This window comes from Glossina fuscipes, unplaced genomic scaffold, assembly GCF_014805625.2.
Source record: "Glossina fuscipes isolate IAEA_lab_2018 unplaced genomic scaffold, Yale_Gfus_2 106, whole genome shotgun sequence".
NCBI lineage: Eukaryota > Metazoa > Arthropoda > Insecta > Diptera > Glossinidae > Glossina > Glossina fuscipes.
Genome location: NW_023998449.1, coordinates 273,606 through 291,573, shown reverse-complemented (window position 1 = coordinate 291,573; position 17,968 = coordinate 273,606). Strand labels below are relative to the sequence as shown.

Here is a 17,968-nt window from a genome sequence, read left to right as displayed (position 1 = left end):
GGGCTTACAGAAAAGTATTTGCAGAATTACAGAATCTTATTTTCGACAAAACTGTTTTCCTAAAATTTAATTATTCTTCTCCTACTTTTTTTAAAATTCCCCTATTAGGTTTCCCAGCTATTTGTTTATTTCTCACCGAAAGATGAAAGGTATATACTTTTCAAATATACAACATTACAGTGTATTACACCTTATTATTCTTTAGGATAATGGTAAGATAAGAGATTCGCTCGCAGCCGAATATAACTTTCTTGGTACTTGGTTTATTTTAGACTAGGACTAGGAAATAAAAAACAAGAGCTTGCGAAGGGGATAACAGTTTCAACATTAAAATAATTGTTTTTATATGACTAAAAAAACGTTTGAAACGTATTCGTTACATGTTGGATTTAAACGACATAGATAGGAAGAATTTATTATGGTCGGTGGTTGTTCAATTCAAAACTCCTTCCTGAATCTCCTCGTAGCATAATAATCCAGTAAGTTGCGTCCCAACTTAATATTAGTACCTGAACATTGTGCAAACGGAGAATCTTTTAATAGAATGCTGCCGTTCTCCTGTAGACCTCCGACCTATCAATCATTTGACGTCATCAATTAAAGTCTCTTAAGCAGTTGTTCGGTTTATTATTTTTCATTTCTCGTTTTGCTTATTGTTCACACGCAAATCGATTAATTGTTGCCGATTAGGAGAAACGCCAGCAGCCTTTAAACACAAGACGAATTCTTTTTCTGTTCTGTTTATTTGAAAAAAATGATCTAAATATTTACATTATGGAAAAAAATTAAAATTTATTTATTTATATAAAAATTGGGCGCCAATTTTTCCTTTAAAAAAAATGTTAGATAAAAGCGAAGATTTATAGTGCTTATAGAAAATGTCGCAATGCTACCCTTATCGAGCTACAATGCGTGTTGAACATAAGAATTCGTAGAAATTGTAGGAAAGACAATGGCACATTTGAACTAATTCAATCAAAAGTGATTGTAGAAAATAATTATTTCCCGACGACATTTCGACTAAGGCGGTAAGGGTTGTGAAAAATTTTGGAGTTTCTGGTGACGATGTTTCATCACAATCGCAATCAAGTTCAATATGCCATAGTTTTCAAGTTAGTTGAATGACAAGAAAATAATTTCAACAAAGGTTTTTTGCAACTCTGTACATAAATTGCTCTAAGCTTGTAAATAACAAAGTCAATGTTATCGTGAATTTACAATCCAATAGCATAAACCTAGTTTGCGCAATATTGGGAAAAATGCTGAATTACGGAATCTCAAAGTGATTGAAAAAATACACATTTTTCATATTTGAAAGCTACATGTAGAATGATTAAATATTCCTTTAGCGCAGTGGGTTTATAAAAAAAAAATGTTGTTCTTTTTAATTACAGGTGCTGGTGAATCGGGTAAAAGTACAATTGTTAAACAAATGAAAATCATTCACGAGAGCGGGTTTACTCCTGAAGATTTTAAACAATATCGACCAGTTGTTTACAGCAACACAATACAATCATTAGTTGCAATACTTAGAGCAATGCCAAATCTTAGTATTCAGTTCAGCAATAATGAACGAGAGGTAAGTAGAAACAAACGCACTCACTGTTAGCGTTCGCCCTGTTTTTAACATACTATCATATACAATATAGCACTTAATTGCACACGTGTTCTATTACTACTTACGGAAGACGAAAATTTTTATTATTTTAGAGCGATGCAAAAATGGTATTTGACGTGTGTCAACGTATGCACGACACTGAACCCTTCTCAGAGGAATTATTGGCTGCCATGAAACGTTTATGGCAAGATGGTGGTGTTCAAGAATGCTTCTCACGTAGCAACGAATATCAACTAAATGATTCCGCCAAATAGTAAGTAAAATTTCACTGTGCATCATGCATAGACAGCCGAAAATATGTAATTAAAATCCACAATCTTTACACATATGTATTTATTATGAATTAATATGAACAGTTTCTATTCTTTAGAATCTATTTCGAACTTCTTAAAATTAATTTGAAATTTAGTGGGGGCCTCGGTATATAGGTCGAATTCATTTCATAAATCAAATCACCATAATTATATTCCACTTTATATTTGCGAAATATCTGCAAAGCATTATAAAAAGAAAAAACAAAAAAATAGAAAATTAGCTCTCATTCGCAAGTACAAACATTAGAAAAGAAACTTCATTTGTTTACGAGAGTTTTTCGTTTTGTTCTCTACGTACAAGTTTATATGTAAGTACCTTTGCCAACAACGTGTACAATTCAATTTCGGCAAAACGACGGCCAACACACATCCGCCGTCCAAAACCAAACGGCAGACTTACAAAGGGATGAATTTTTGGCCCATTATAATATTGGCGACATTGGTTCCCAGCTTTGTACGTTCGCAGGTGTGCATGCAATTTATATATTAATTAAATTTGTTTTTTTTAGTACCATTTGAAAATTTATCCTTTTAAAAATTAAATCTGCCAAACTACATTTACTTACTATTTTTTTCATTAGGTTTAAACCAGCGTTCTGGCGAAAATTGCCTAGGTTCACGAAAGTAGCCGGGATCGTTGGATACCACCAAATGAGGAAATATAATATGTGTCTACAAATATAAAATTATAGTGAAATCATTATTCATTACAAATGATGATGTTTCTCATTTACGTTAGCTGAAGAGGGAAGCGCTATAACAGCTAAAATTTTTTTTAGAAATTTTCTTTTTTGGGGGGAAGGAAAAGTTGTAGAATAATAATTTTTGGGGACGTTATTAAACATATATTTAATTGTTAAAAAAAAAATCATTTTTGAAGAATACTGAGAATGGTAAAACTGGAACCATTGTTTCGAAGCAACGTTAAACGAACAAACAAGCCTCACGTCTTTTCACTGTTTTGAATATTATATACGTAGCGTGATAATGTATGATATCTTGAATCATTTTGTTTTGAAGAGTGTTTTGGAAAGCCAAATTTGAAAACATTTAGCTGGATTGAAAGGTATTTTCATATAGATTCATTAGGTGTCCACTAGAATATTTAGCGCTCCCTAATTTGGAAGAAGGAGGCTTCCATGTCCTATCACATCTTAATCCTATTAAAGCATTTACAGAGCTCTGTTAACGGATATGGTAGCTGTCTTTGCTGGTTAAATTCGAATTTATCGCCTTTTGAGGTCTATAGGTGCTTGCATCTATTTTGATCACTTTTCCACTTGAAAAAGGCTTTTATTGAGAAAAATTAGTACAATGTATATATTAATCAAAATATTTTTCATCATGAATTGATGTCGGTGGACATTTACACTTCGCTTGGTATTAGCAGTCCGTAATGCGCTACAACTACCTAATCCCACCATATGCATAGCAAAACTTTATGACGGTGAACATTCCACTTCGGCGTCGATGTGGGTAGCTCCCCTGGACTTTTTGCGTCTGGGATTGCCGTAGTAGATCCACTTTCCATCGCCAGTAACAATTGACAAACAGTGGATCTCTCTCATCGTACGTAAACGTCTAGAAACAGTTGACTTAGCAACTGTTAAGCTGTTCGCAAGTTGTTTCAGAGTTCGGGCTGATTTTCATACAATAAGTTTTGCCATTCGCTGGTTTGGAGCTTTTTGGTCCTCCAGTCCATTCTTTGTAATTAACATTAAAATCGCCACTTATATATTGTTAAACCCAAAAGCGACAATTGCGATATGGTGAACTTGCATCACTGTAACTTCTAAATTTAATGGGCTTCGGTGGCAAATTTCTTCAAATCAAACAACAAAAGTATTAAATGCAGCAAATTGCAATTTTGAGCGTTCCATGGTTAGCGTCTGTGTACTGAACATTCAATAATACTAAGTTAATTAATTCAATAACACAAAATAAATAATTCAATAACAGCAAATGGAAAATTGTTACTTTTTGTAGAGAAAGGTCGAAATAATTGACTGTTCTGCACGTTGATTCTTTATATTACTATACCGTTTTCACCAATGGATTTTGCTGATCAAAATACATGCCAACACTTACTTATCTACTTTTTCTCCCGCTTTTTTTTTTAACAAAATCGCTTTATGGGCAGAGAGGTTTAAGAAATGGAAGTATTCTTTTTCTAATATGAAATAACTACCCCTTTAGGTATACAATAATTATTAATGACAGCATCTGATTGCAAGCTGCGTCCATTGGCAATGACTACAGGATACATTCTAGAATGAAAGTAGAAGAGAAAAATGTAAGGAAGTCTTAATCGTTCACAGCAGCGCTATCATAAACGTTGCTCATTTGATGTACCTTAACGTTTCTTTCACACATGCTTTTAGATATGGTAGCAATTGAAGGGCGTATTGATTAATTTCCGCTTCATTTTGGGGAAATACAGTTTTAAGTTCTTTGTAAAGTTTTTCTTGTTTTAAGGGATTTCTTGCTAATTGATATATGGTAGATGCAGCAGCTACTGAGGTCTATGAAATAGCTAGGTTAATTCTTTTTACATTAGGAGACTATTGAAGAATATACCGTGTCTACGCCCACTAAAAATAAATCTAAAGCCAGCACGGCCGCCAATTTGCGATTGCCTGTTTTATGCACTAGGCGTTCTATTATACTAATATTCGCTTCTATTCTATTCTTGTTAAGATTAGCGGCAGAGTTCATAGTTCGGTCTATGTTTTTCATAGATATCCTACAACAACATTAATTTTAATTAGATAAAGAACAATTTTTTATGCATTTTTGTAGAGAAAGCTTACTCAGTAAAATCATCTAAAGCCTGTATAAAACTTTTGTAAGTTTTGGTAGCGTAAAAACGCCACAAGGGCATACGCAACTCCAACTCAGGTACAGCCCAGAAGAACGTACTAATGGAATCAATTATTTTCTGGGAATCCTCACTTCCGGTAGGTGTTAAACAGCCTAAGCGGGTGTCAAGAGCAATGAAACCCACGGCTGAAATGAAGAATTTATAATTTAAATTCACACAGTTTTATTTTGTAAATGTTCGGCTTTATTTGACATGCTTTTACATATTACTTACACTCCAGAGCCCACTTATACAATTCGTGTAAAAAATTGGCTGGCAACTCTTGATTTTCATCACGCATTTCATGTATTCTTTCTCAATTATGTAAATATATATGTAAACATTAATAAATACATACGTTTTAATATTTTGAAGATAATAATAACAGCCCATTACTACAAAATTCTTTAAAGGCTTAAAGTCTGCCAAAAAATGGGATTAAAAAAGTAGTTATAAAGTAGAGCCGAAAGTATTTCCTCGTTGGCATTAAAATTTAATATATCCCGCCTAAAAAAAGGCGAACAAGCATGCATGTATGTAAGCGGACACGGGCTATTTTGAATTGACGATTTATTTGGTTATATATAGTATACCCTTTCTTATTATAAGATTCTTCGAAGGTACTTCAAATCAGGTTCGTACTAGCGGATTTTGAATTTATTATAGAATTGAAAATTATAATAGCCGGAACTGATTTCCAAAAAAACTTGCCAGCACGACTTTTCGGCTTTTCTCTTCGAATGTAGCGATTTAACCAAGTCGACTTAAATAAAGCTTTGGTTTATAAATCCTTTGAAATTTATGAACACCTCATTTAGTCCTGATATCTTGATTTATCCTCTTATTCGTTGCATTCTCTAGGCAACTGTTATTAACCCCCTTGCATGAAGGATTGCTCGGAAAGTTCTTGTGAATCTTTTTTATTCATCGACAACGTAAAGTTTTCATTTTGTTACACCGGCAGAAAAAGCATCGAACATCTGTATTTACTTTTCTTCTCCCAAAATGTTAAAAAAGTTCGTTTTCGGAAGTTTCAAGCAGACTTATTTTATTAATCAGATTATTTTCGTAACGACATTATATTAGAATTTTTTTATAAATATAAAACATTTAAATAAAAATTTACTACTTCTTACCTTGCCATGAATTCTGTTGCAATATCATTTAAAGGTGAGACATATTTTTTAACTATTTGAGGTTGTAACAAAATCTGTTGTACTTCCTGACGAAATAGTTCCCACTTTTTACCGTGCCTATGTATATGGTGAAAGCGATTAGCTTGAATAAATAATGCAAATATAATAAAAATGAGTTCAACTTACACACCAATTAAACCGGCAACATCGCCGAAAAAATCTTTCCTTAATTGCCCTTTATAATGTTTTAAACAGGGCATTGAAGGCCTGGAAAAATGTATTCACATTAATATTTTTTTTTTTCCCCCTAATAAAGTTCTTCATTTATTTTCGTTACGAAATATTAAACGTTTTATGTAAAGGCAGTCTTTTCATAAGAGTCTTTATATGGATGAAACCTAAAACGTAATTTGAAATGGTTCAAATTTATCAAAATTAATTTTCTTGTCAAAGTTCTCATTATTTTTACGTGTTGTTGCCATATGCTTGATTTTGTTGCATTACAAAAAAATATAGTTGATAAGATATTGCATCCAAAAAATGGAGCTGGCTGCGGGCATTTAATTTTTATATGTACCTGTACTCCGCCAAGTCGGGATACTTCTTTTTATAAGAAACATGCTGCTCTTATTTGCGAAGTTGCCGAAGCGTCTAAACCTGCTGATATGGCTTAAGGGACTCTAATTTGCCACAAGTCAATTGTTGGTGCAGTGTCTGATGGAGTTGTTGCGTTTGCTAAATAGTTGTAAATCTAGAGAAAGTCGTTAATCTTTGCCCACTTTTTATTTTAGCTGAGGATCCGTTACGTCCATCCAGAAACTTGCATATTTTTTATTACAGGCATTATGATCTATTGAACCACTCTAACATGTCAAATCTCACTTGGTCAAATCCGCGATATGATTTTAATAAAGCTCATACTTTTCTGCTTAAATCTCATCTTTCGCAAATTATTCTCGATTTTTCTGCTTGTAATATCTTCGCTTTATCATGTATTAAACCTATCTGGTTCTGCACCCGTTCCGATCAGATAACTGGCCTTTCGAAGCAATCGTCCGTCATGATTAAATAAAGTAGTTAAATGGAAAAGTGGCTCTTCATAAAATCATTGCATCTAGTTTGCTGCAACGCATAGATTTAATTACCTCAACCACCAAAGTTAATGCGAATGCTTTCAATTGATAAAATCCTCACTTCTTAATAATGCTAATCATATTATCAAAGGTCCCATTTTATTTAGTTTATACATTAAAGATCTCCCATCGGTGATTAATTCCAGTCAGATCTTGATGTACGCTGATGATGTGAAACTGTTTTCCTCCTTCTCTCTAGCATCGCAATCACCTCAGCTTCAAAGTGACTTAAATAATTTGGTTGCATGGTGAATCTTCTGAAACTAAATCTAAATAAATGTAAGAAGCTTTCTTTCTCAAGAAGAAAGTCATTCCTTAATCAGTATTTCATTGATTCGCATAAATTGGAGGACGTCGATACGTTCACAAATTTAGGCTTTCTATTTGACCATAGGTTACGTTTTAACTTGCATATTGAGCTCTCGATTAGCAAAGCTATGTCCGCGCTGGTTTTATAAAATGTGGTCCAAAGAGCTTGATGATCCCTACATTACGAAAAGGCTGTACATGTGTTTGGTTAGACCCAGACTCGAGTATGCCTCAGTTGTGTGGTCTTCTTCATATAGGTGCTACGTCGATTCGATTGAATCTGTTCAAAAGCAAGTCTTGCTGTTTGCCCTTAGGAATTTGGTTTGGAAACCGATTGCCTCTTTTCCCCCCTATGAAAATGGGTTGCTTCTGTTGTCCTTACCGTCTCTCGAAAAACGTAGGTTTGTTCTTTGCGTTTCCTTCTTAATCAAAGTAATAAATGGTGCTATTGACTCGCCTGCACTACTTGGTGAAATAAGCTTTAATGTCCCCAACCGCTTCTCTAGGCACTTTACCTAGGTTAAGCTTAGTGAATGTAAATATAATTATGAGCTGTTTAACCCGCTCAGAGTTGTTTGCAAGAACCTCAGTGATGTCATCATTTATTCTCATTACCGGACTCTTTAAAGTCCATTAAAGCAACATTGCTTAATGCGCGTAATTTACCTGTCGTACTTAAACTAGCTTTTAACCTTAAAATGTCACGATTAGTCGAAAATGAATTGTTGTTAGCTATTATCGGCTGCCAAGCCTGTGCATGTTTGCGATCGCTTAGGGGTTTATTCGCAATTTGGTTCTGTACCAGTTGTGGGTGTGGCTCTATGCTAGTTGTGTACATGATTTTTTATTTTTTTCCTTCTTATTTGTTTTATTGTACTTCTTATATGTTTGGTTTTGTCGTATTGTACTTCTTATTTGTTTATACTAAATTTTATTATTAATTAATGTAAGTTTTGCTTTAAGTGCCAATTGAACTGGACTTTTACTTGTTTAGTTGAGTTTCTTGTATAAGTGGAATAAATAAATAAAATGCTTCCGAAATATCCCTGTTGTCCGGTGTATTTAGTAATTACTCATACCAAATCAAAAATTGGATTTCTATTCCGAACTTTGTCATTTCAGAAAATGACGTATTATAAAATTTACAGGTACTTAAATACAGTTATGCGCCTAGGCCTGTAATGTAATCGCAAAGCGATTTAATCTTCTCTGAATACAGGGGCTGGAAGAGTAGATTTCTTATTCGTATTAGTAAAAGTTGAAGCAGGTATCCAGTCGCAAACTGTAGAGGTATTGCCCAGTTGAGCATTTTACTGAAGTAGTTTGAACGTAGTTTGTTTGTTACCCAACAATTAGCTTTCGCTATCAAGACTTCTATTTCTCCGCACTACCATGACTTCTCAAAAGCAAGATCAACCGTTACGAACTTGTCAGGGTGTACTTGCCATATTTCAGTAAAGCTGTTAATTAGCTGCAAGGTATTGGTCTTTAAAATGCAACCCGCGGGGGGTCCTTCATACTGTTACGGAAACCCCAAATTCTGTTCATTCCAACTAAGTAATGAAATCTCTAAAAAGGGAAAAACAAGTGCACTTTCGCAGTGCGTTATGCAGGCGCCGGCCGAGGAAAACGAGCACCAGAAAAGCGGGTTAACGAATCAAGGCTATTAGGTACTAGTAATATGGTGGTAAAAGTGCAATATAAATAGAATATTTGTGGAAGGGAGAGTTAGTAGGAAAAGAATATTTAAATTGAGCAATTATATGTGTTGCCAAAAATAAATTGTGAACAATTCTACATTTAAGGAATATTTTTGAACTTTGAAGTATATTTCTCTTGAATAAAATATCCACGATCCAGTAATACGGACTGTATCTTATAAAAGCGAATTTTATAGGAACTAATTGAAAAGCCTTTATCTTCGCTCATTCAGATTTCTTTTCAACTCCATCGCATCTGATGAATTTGAAGTCACCCTTTGATGCCAATAACCTCACGTGGGTTCTCAAGTTCAACCATTTCGAAATGTAGGCTGATAAAGTGGAGTTATTTTTCTCACATGGAATTGTCCTCTCATTTTCTTTAGTCGGAGCTAGACAACTTCGGTGGTCCACCAAGTTTTATGAAATTAAAAAAATGCAAGAAATGCAAGCTTTCTTTCACATTGAGCTATCTCTCTACCTTTGGCTTCATTAAACGGTGATCTACAGAACTTCACGACCCATGTGTTACAAAAAGGCAATTCGTTAGCCACATCAAACTAATGTGATCATTTGGCATGCGAATTTTGGTCAGCATTCGTGAAGTATCCAGTGTATGATTTTGGTGGAATAGGATTGAGCTTCTACAATGGGTCTCTTGAAGTGATATAAAAGTTGGATTAAAATCATTTATGAGTGTACGGAGTTCATCAAAATTACTACTAAATTCCCTTAATGTTTCAATGTAGAATTTTAAAAACTTTATTTAATTGTAGCGACAAGAATACCGAGCGGTAGGTAGGTTAACTTGCCATGTCGGCGGCTCCGTCGAGGAAGTCGCTATAGGAATTTTGCGAGAATAATTTGTTCTTACCAGCAGAATAATCTGTACTTAGGTGGTTGCGTACATTTGAAGTGCAACGAGTGGGCACACGTGAATAATTTGAAATTGAAGTTTGATTAAGGGATAAAAGATTACGTTCATTACAACTTGTAATTTGTTGACTAGAGTTGAGAGTTGGTGATTCTGGAGAATTTAGTTTATTAGATTTTAGGATACGGGTTGTTGTTTTAATTTTTGCAATATTTGGTGTTGCTTTGGCTTTTTCGATTATCTTTGGCGTGTGTTGGAACACGTTTCGTCATATAATTTTTGGTTGATGATAGAAAAGGTTTTTCATTTGAAGGCAGCAGCTTAGGTGTTACCTTGGGCTAAAGATGGAATTATTTCACGGTATTTTTGCAGTAATTTTCCGTTTTGCTTTTTAGAATTTCCAAAAACGTGGGCATTGTTTGTCTAGCGTTGAATGTTGATCGTTGCAATTTATGCAGAAACTACGCGCACAGCTTTCAGCGTGTGGAGGAAAACCACAGCTAGCACAAGATGGAGCGCTGGTGCACCTTTTTTCCGTATGACCAAGGCGTTGACAGTTTTTGCACCTCATAGGATTTGGAATGCAGAGTTCTTCTTTACATTTATACGACACCACATCAACTGTTCGCGGTAATCGGTAGAGATGAACGTTTAAAATAATCCTTCCTGTAGTAGAGCGAGTTTTCCGTCGTCATTTAGTTTGGTGAATTTATATACTTCCGTCACTCCTTGATTACCCATTTCGCGAATAATTTCATCTTCCGGCACATGCTTTAAGCACGGGGCATAAATGACGCCTCTAACTAAGTTCAGTTTTCCATGTAGTTTAGCGGAAATAGCACATAGATTAGCTAAAGATTTCGACTTTATGAGCTTTTCGTTTGCGCGCGGGATCCCAGCGAGGACAAGTAAATTCTCATCGCGTAGAATCGATATAGAATCTATGTATGCTGCAATCCTATCTAGGGCTTTTTTATAGCAAAAGGGATAATTTTGGAAAGTGATACGCTAGCATGAGTTGAAGAAATAACAATATATTTCTGTCAATAGGAGTGATGTCGCTAGTTGGCAACACCGGAAAATCCGAATTTTTAATTTTTTTTCTTTTGGGGGATATGTCAGCTAATAGATGAAGTCTATTCGAGTTTTTATCTGGCGGCCCCGGGGCCATTATGCTTTATGATTGTGTATTAGTTATTTGTAAAATAACTCACTTGAAAAGGTTTGGGAGCTACTGAGGATAATGTCAAATGTTTTCAATTTTTTATTTATCAGCGATAATCAGTTTTAGCAAAAAGGAATGAAAAGACACGAGCTAAATATACAAAAAACACCGAAACAATCAAAAAATCGCAGACGAAAAGAAAACACGCACTATTCAGAACACAAATCAATTACGAATGTAATTGAAATAAAAAATATTCCCTTCATTGCTTTTTGAGGCTATATCGGTTATTTGATTTATGCTGACGTCTATGTGGGCAGACTATCTCTGTGTTTCAGCTTTAGAGTCTTAAACAACCCGGAAATGTTCGCACTAAATTTGAGTTACGTATTCTAATATTTTGTGGAGTTTGGATAAACAAAGTGATAATCTTTTGTCAGAAATACGTAATTGTAGTCGATATTTCGGAAGCTAGAATAGGTAAAAAAAATTGATTGTAGGTATTTAAACGTGTCTTCATATAAATAAGTTAACGAAAAAATTTTGCACATTACGGTCCCTATGCTTATTTCTTTGAAGTTCGAAAATTGAAAAGAATAAAAACTGCGTAATGCTAAAAGAGAAATTCATTTACATGATTAAAATCGTTACTTTTATAAAACTGTTGATGAAATGTTTATCTCGAAGAATTTACATAGAACGAAGCTGCTTATCTGTGTATTCAATCCGCCTGAGTGCCCGAGTAGGCAAGAGTCTAGCAATTCAATGGTCATGGGTTCAATTCTCAAGTACGGTAGAGTTTTTAAGAAAGCGTAAAGCCTTAGATGCCAGTGCTTTAAGACGTGTAGTCTTAGAATTTATTTTCCGGTTAAACTTATAATAATAATAAAAATAATATAAAATTCAATACATATTTAAATCACTACTTTCTGCAAAGCAGTATAATTTACATTTATGTGAGTGGTTGATTAACATATTAATTCGGTCTTCCGAACCAGAAAAGCGAATAAGTAGTAACACTCGCCCGTTTGTTTCCAAGCAACTCAAGCGGAGTCAAATAATTTCTAGTCGAAGTGATAATGAAATGGCAATAGTGGGGTAGAGCTTCACCAGCCTCGGTGCCAGGTATTAAGATTAACTACACTGAGTAAAATTGCTGACGCCTTTATGAATGCATTTACCAATTTAAGACAGGCCACCCCAAATACAAGCCACCACCTATAAGGAATTGGGGGATGGATTTCCAGTCGGACATGCCGAGCGCTAGCCCTCGCATGGCCAAAGTAAGAAATTATTTCCCGCCACACTCTGCAATATAAGTTTTACTATGAAGTAGTAGACATACCTCTAAGGAATGTCCCATGCCTACGGAAATGGCGAGCGGATTTGAACAAAGAATTGATATGTTAGAAGAATAATAAAATACAAAATCTAACAACATATCTTGAGGAGTATTATACGTTTTTTATTGGATAAATTCAAATCGCCGTGCATTGAAGATGAATAAAGAAGTATAGAAATTTCACAGATATTTTCAAATTAGATTGCTTTTTTGCAATATCATTCAGCACAATTCTGCATCACATGATATTGTTACGAAAATGTCAAATCCTGCTCATTCCAGCTAAGTAATAAAATCCCTAAAGAGGGAAAACCAAATGCACATTCGCAGCGCATCATGCAGCTGCCATCCGAGGAAAACGAGTACCAGAAAAGCAGGATAACGAATTCGTTCCACTTTTCTAAATTCAGTGTGCACGGAATTTTTCTGTTTGGCCTTTACTGAAACTTGGCTAAAACCCGATCTTCATTCGTCGGAACTTTTTCATAATTCTTTCCTCGTCTTTAGAAATGATCGAGTGAATCGCATTGGTGGTGGTGTATTAATTGTCATATCTGCGTCAGTTCCGTCCAATTTAATTGAATTTCCCACTTTTCCTGACGTTGAATTTATCGCTATTCGTGCGAATATGCCTGATAAACATCTATTTATAACCTGCTCCTATATTCCCCCAAATTCTGATATCTCCGTTTCCAAAAAACACGCTGCCCTCATTTGTGAAGTAGCCAAGCGGTCTAGACCCACCGATTTGGTCGTTGCATTGGGTGACTTCAATTTGCCTCAAGTCAGTTGGTGTAGCACTGATAATTCTGGCTGTTTGGTTACCACTTCAACGTCTGATAGGGCTGTTGTGCTCTTTAGTGAATTGTTTGATCATAATTTGGGTCAATATAATCGTACCCCTAATTGTAATGGTAGACTGCTTGATCTCTGCTTTGCCAATTTTCCCGAGATTTACGTAAATCGTTGTCCACCTTTTAGTTTACCTAAGGATCCTTATCATCCATCAATATGTATTTCCTTTCATCATCTGAATGATGGTTTGTTGAAATGCCTTAATGTGCCAAATCAAACTTTTTTAAATAATTATTATGATTTTCATAAAATCAATATTGTATTATTAAAGCATCGTCTTTCACATTTGACGCTTGATTTCTCAACCGGTAGTATTGAAAGCTTATTGCCATCGTTCTACAATACATTAAATCCAGCTATTGCTGCGTCTGTTTCGATCAAGCATTGTCGACCTCGAAGCAGGTGTCCCCCGTGGTTTAATAAAACAATTAAATATCACAAGAATAGAAAAAACTCGCTATTCAAAAAATATTCGAAAAGTGGCTCTGCGCTCGACTATGTCGCTTACTCGGTGGCGAGGCATAGATTTAACTCCTTCAATCATCATTATTACTGCAGATACCTTCAGTTCATTAAATCCTCTCTGTTTGCTAATCCTAAATTCTTCTTTAAATTTGTTAACTCTCAAAGAAAAATTTCCACATATCCCTCTCATGTCTCTTTTAATGGCTCTGATTCCTCGGATGATTTTGAAATCTCAAACCTAGTTGCTGAGTACTTCCGACGTAACTTTTCGATTGCTAATTTCGATTTATCAGCAAACTACCCATATCCTATAACTAACTCGGTTTCAATACCTAACTTGGTTATTTCGGAAGATGACGTTTTTAAAGGGTTGAGTTCTCTAAAATATAGTTGTTCGCCTGGACCTGATGGAATTCCATCATGTGTACTTAAATCTTGCGCTGTCGAGTTATGTGGTGTGATTTCAAAGATTTTTAACATGTCCTTGTATTTAGGTGTATTCCCTTCATGTTGGAAGAATAGTTTCCTTATTCCTATCCACAAGAGTGGAAGTAGACAATTTGTTGAGAACTACAGAGGCATAGCCAAGTTGAGTGTCTTGCCCAAGTTGTTCGAGCGTATTGTGACTCAGCATTTGGCCTTTGCCATTAATTCGTATATTTCTCCGCACCAGCACGGCTTTCGGAAAGGGCGATCTGCAGTCACTAACTTGTTAGAGTTTACCTGTAATGTTTTCAAGGCTTTTTCTAGTGGCTCTCGCATAAATGTTATTTACACTGATTTAAGCAAAGCATTTGATATGGTTAACCATAGACTACTTATCTTTAAACTCCAAGCCTCTGGTTTCCTACCTTACTTAGTGAAATGGATAAGCTCTTATCTGCACAATAGATCCTTCAGGGTTTTGTTTAACTTCATCACCTCGGTCGGTTTAACTTCATCAGCTAGGTCGGCGCTTGGTTTTATAAAAAGGTGGTCCAAAGAGCTTGATGATCCTTTTATTACTGTAATGCTGTACATGTGTTTGGCTAGACCTATACTGCCTCCGTTGTGTGGTATCCTTCATTTAGGTGCTATGTAGATTCAATTAAATCTATTTAAAAGCATTTCTTGCTGTTTGCTCTTAATAATTTGTGTTGGAATCCGATTGCCTCTCTTCCCCCCTATGAAAATAGGTTGCTTCTGTTGTCCTTACCGTCTCTTGAGAAACGTAGGTTTGTTCTTGGCGTTTCCTTTGTAATCAAAGTAATAAATGGTGCTATTGACTCGCCTTCATTACTTGGTGAAATAAGCTTTAATGTCCCTAACCGCTTCTCCAGGCACTTTATCTTGGTTAAGCTTAGTCAGTGTAAGTTTAATTATGAGCTGTTCAATCCGCTCAGAGTCGTTTGCAAGAACCTAAATAATGTCTACTACTTATTCTCGTTATTGGACTCTTTAAAGTCCATTAAAGCAATATTGCTTAATACGCGCGATTTACCTATGTCGTATTTAAACTAGCTTTTATCCTTAAAAAATCGTTACGTTTCGAAAATGAATTATTGACAATTTATTATCGGTTGTCAGGCTTATGCATGTTTGCGATGGTTTAGGGGTTGATTTGCAATTTGGTCCTGTACCGGTTGTAAGTGTGGCCCTTTGCTGATAGTGTACATGCTTTTTTTCTTTTTCTTTTTTTGTTTATTATAGTTATGCTAAATTTTATTAATAATTAATATAAGTTTTGCATTAAGAGCCAATTGAACTCGACTGTTATTTGTTTAGTTGAGTTTCTAGTATAAGTGGAATAAATAAATAAATAAATAAATAAAATCAAGCTATAAAATTAGGTACTAGTAATATGATGGTAAAAATGCATGTAAATAGAATATTTATGAAAGGCAGGATTAGAGAAAAAGAATATTTAAGTTGAGCAGTTGAAAGTATTGCCAAAAATAGATTTTGAATAATCCTACATTTAAGAAATATAATTGTAAAGAAAAAGAATTTTGAAGTGTATTTCTTTTGAACAAAATATCCACGATCTAGTGGTACAATAATATAATATACATATAGGGTATATAATATTTTATAGAAAAGCGGAAATTTGTAACAACTGGTGTCAGAAGTGAGATTGTGGAAACCAAGAGGGATGGTGAAATTAGAAAAACTCAAAGTGGATCGATCAGCTCAAACAGGAGCTAGGAAAAAGAAACCTTCCTACAGTCGGTAGCAAAGCTGAATTAAAACAGAGACTAATCGAACAGCTAAAAAAAGACGGACAAGACCGGTCCATACTTGAATTCGAATATAATATCGAGGGAAGGGAGTAAGCCGACAACTTGGGATGAACAGAAAATGCAGCTTCAGCAGGGGAAAGACACAGCGAAGAAAAAGGCGAAGATGGTGCAAGTATATCAAACGTTGTGCAATTTTTCCAACAAATGCAACAACAAATGCAACAACAAACACAACAACAAACAAAACAAATGTAACAAATAGAATCAAAACCGACGTTTACGGAACCGCTTGGCTTACACTAGAAGCAGCTAGTGTGCTGTGTACGTCAAGCATGAAGGTGCGATGCACGGAAGTTACCAGCGGCGCTTCGGCTATTCCTGTGCGAAAATAAGCAAATGCCAGCTTAAAAAACACGCAAGTGTTATGCCTGCCAAAAGCCTGGTCAGTTTGCACGGAAATGCCGATCAAAGCACAAATGAACACATTCCATATCATCTACACAAACAGACATTAAACTAAAAAGAGTCAGCACAGCTATGCAGGCTGACTCAGAAATTTAGTAGCTCTAGGGTCGCTATTATTCAAGCAAGGGAAGTAAGAGCGGCCTAACGATCGATTAGAGGATACAGGACTACAACTACATCATCACGCTGGATAGGGGTGTTTCTCATTCAATTATCAACAGTACAATAGTCAAAGAAAAATGCGAACCGTTAGCTGGAGTACGGTTTCGAGCAGCAACAGGTGAGGAAGCTGCTATTAAAGGTAAAATTATGAGAATAATTTCTATTATCGATGAAGCATGAATCTCTGGTGGCAGATATAATGGACGGAGTAAAATTGGGGATGGATTTTATGGCAGAACATGACTTCGTACTGGATATGAAAACGCAAGTGTTACAAACCGCTAATGTGACTTTGCCATTGACTCTGGGATACAACAGACAAGCCGAAGTGTGACAAGTTTTAGAAGAAGATCCCTTCAAACTCCGAAACAATAGTGTGGGCCACAGCTATCCATCTGCTAAGACTAAACAATGTATGGGTTGTCGAGCCGAGGAAAGGAGGTCCGAAAGATAACATCATCATTGGAAAAGCGGTTATCTCACCGGTCAACAATTTAATACCAGTACGACTATTAAACCATCAGCGTTGCAGCAAAAATTTTGCAAAGGTGACATTATAGCGCAATACCAAAAGCCGAATATGTGGTAGATCATCAAGCCGAAATTTCGAAAACATGCTCAAAGGTATCCCCAGGGGCTGAAATTCTCATAAAAAGATGGACTAGCAATCTGAATGAGCAGCAGAAGAAATATGCCAAAAAGTTTTTGATGGAAAATGGTCCATCTTTGCCGGCGTTACAAATTCTGGTGGCCGTACTAATGCTGCGAAACATGTAATCAACACTGCAGCAGCTAATCCGATTCGGCAACGGCCTAGAAGAATTCCACTGGCAAAAAGAGGAGAAATCGCGGACTTGATCAAAGATATGCAAGAGCGAAAAGTTACCGAACCATCGAATAGCCCTTAGGGTTCGCTAGTAGTTCTTGTTAAAAAAAAAGATGGGTCTACCAGATTTTGTGTGGATTATAGGAAGTTAAACGAAGTAACTAAGAAGGATAGCTACCCTTTGCCTAGGATCGACAACACCTTAGACAAGTTGTCAGGTTCGCAATGGTTCTCAACCTTCTAAAAGGACTGCGCTGGAAAACATGCCTGGTATATTTGGATGACATTATTGTCATGAGTAAAGGTTTCAAGGAGCACCTAAAAAATCTGGCAAACGTTTTCCACCGATTACAGGCAGCAGGTTTAAAATTGAGTATCGAAAAATGTATGTTCTTTGTGAAGGAAGTGACATATCTTAGGCACAAGGCGTCCACGATTGGAATTCACACGGATGAAGGGAAAATTAGAGCAGTAAAAGAATGGTCACAGCCAAAACAATTTGCATGAAGTTCGAAATTTCCTAGG

The 17,968-nt window shown here is 35.6% G+C and overlaps 2 protein-coding genes across 8 annotated transcripts in view; one reads left to right on the top strand and one right to left on the bottom strand.

Annotated features, from left to right (window-relative positions):
• Window positions 1-17,968, top strand: part of LOC119638678 (G protein alpha o subunit) — a 59,827-nt gene that overhangs the window by 21,399 nt on the left and 20,460 nt on the right. For all 5 annotated transcript variants that reach the window (XM_038035618.1, XM_038035619.1, XM_038035616.1 and 2 more), the window contains 2 exons: window positions 1,395-1,579; window positions 1,711-1,871. In XM_038035618.1, coding sequence (XP_037891546.1) covers window positions 1,395-1,579; window positions 1,711-1,871 — 346 coding nt within the window. The remainder of the gene's footprint in view (window positions 1-1,394; window positions 1,580-1,710; window positions 1,872-17,968) is intronic.
• The window catches only part of LOC119638677 (probable cytochrome P450 49a1), a 25,781-nt gene continuing 9,694 nt past the window's right edge, over window positions 1,882-17,968 (bottom strand). For 2 of the 3 annotated variants that reach the window (XM_038035613.1, XM_038035614.1), the window contains exons 5-14: window positions 6,115-6,195; window positions 5,929-6,045; window positions 5,027-5,103; window positions 4,743-4,938; window positions 4,510-4,675; window positions 4,285-4,454; window positions 4,121-4,199; window positions 2,499-2,604; window positions 2,249-2,382; window positions 1,882-2,108 (exon numbers count right to left, since the gene is read on the bottom strand). In XM_038035613.1, coding sequence (XP_037891541.1) covers window positions 1,992-2,108; window positions 2,249-2,382; window positions 2,499-2,604; window positions 4,121-4,199; window positions 4,285-4,454; window positions 4,510-4,675; window positions 4,743-4,938; window positions 5,027-5,103; window positions 5,929-6,045; window positions 6,115-6,195 — 1,243 coding nt within the window. In that variant the 3' untranslated portion in view covers window positions 1,882-1,991. Of the gene's footprint in view, window positions 2,109-2,248; window positions 2,383-2,498; window positions 2,605-4,120; window positions 4,200-4,284; window positions 4,455-4,509; window positions 4,676-4,742; window positions 4,939-5,026; window positions 5,104-5,928; window positions 6,071-6,114; window positions 6,196-17,968 lie in introns of all 3 variants that reach the window. The other variant, XM_038035615.1, reaches the window with a different exon arrangement.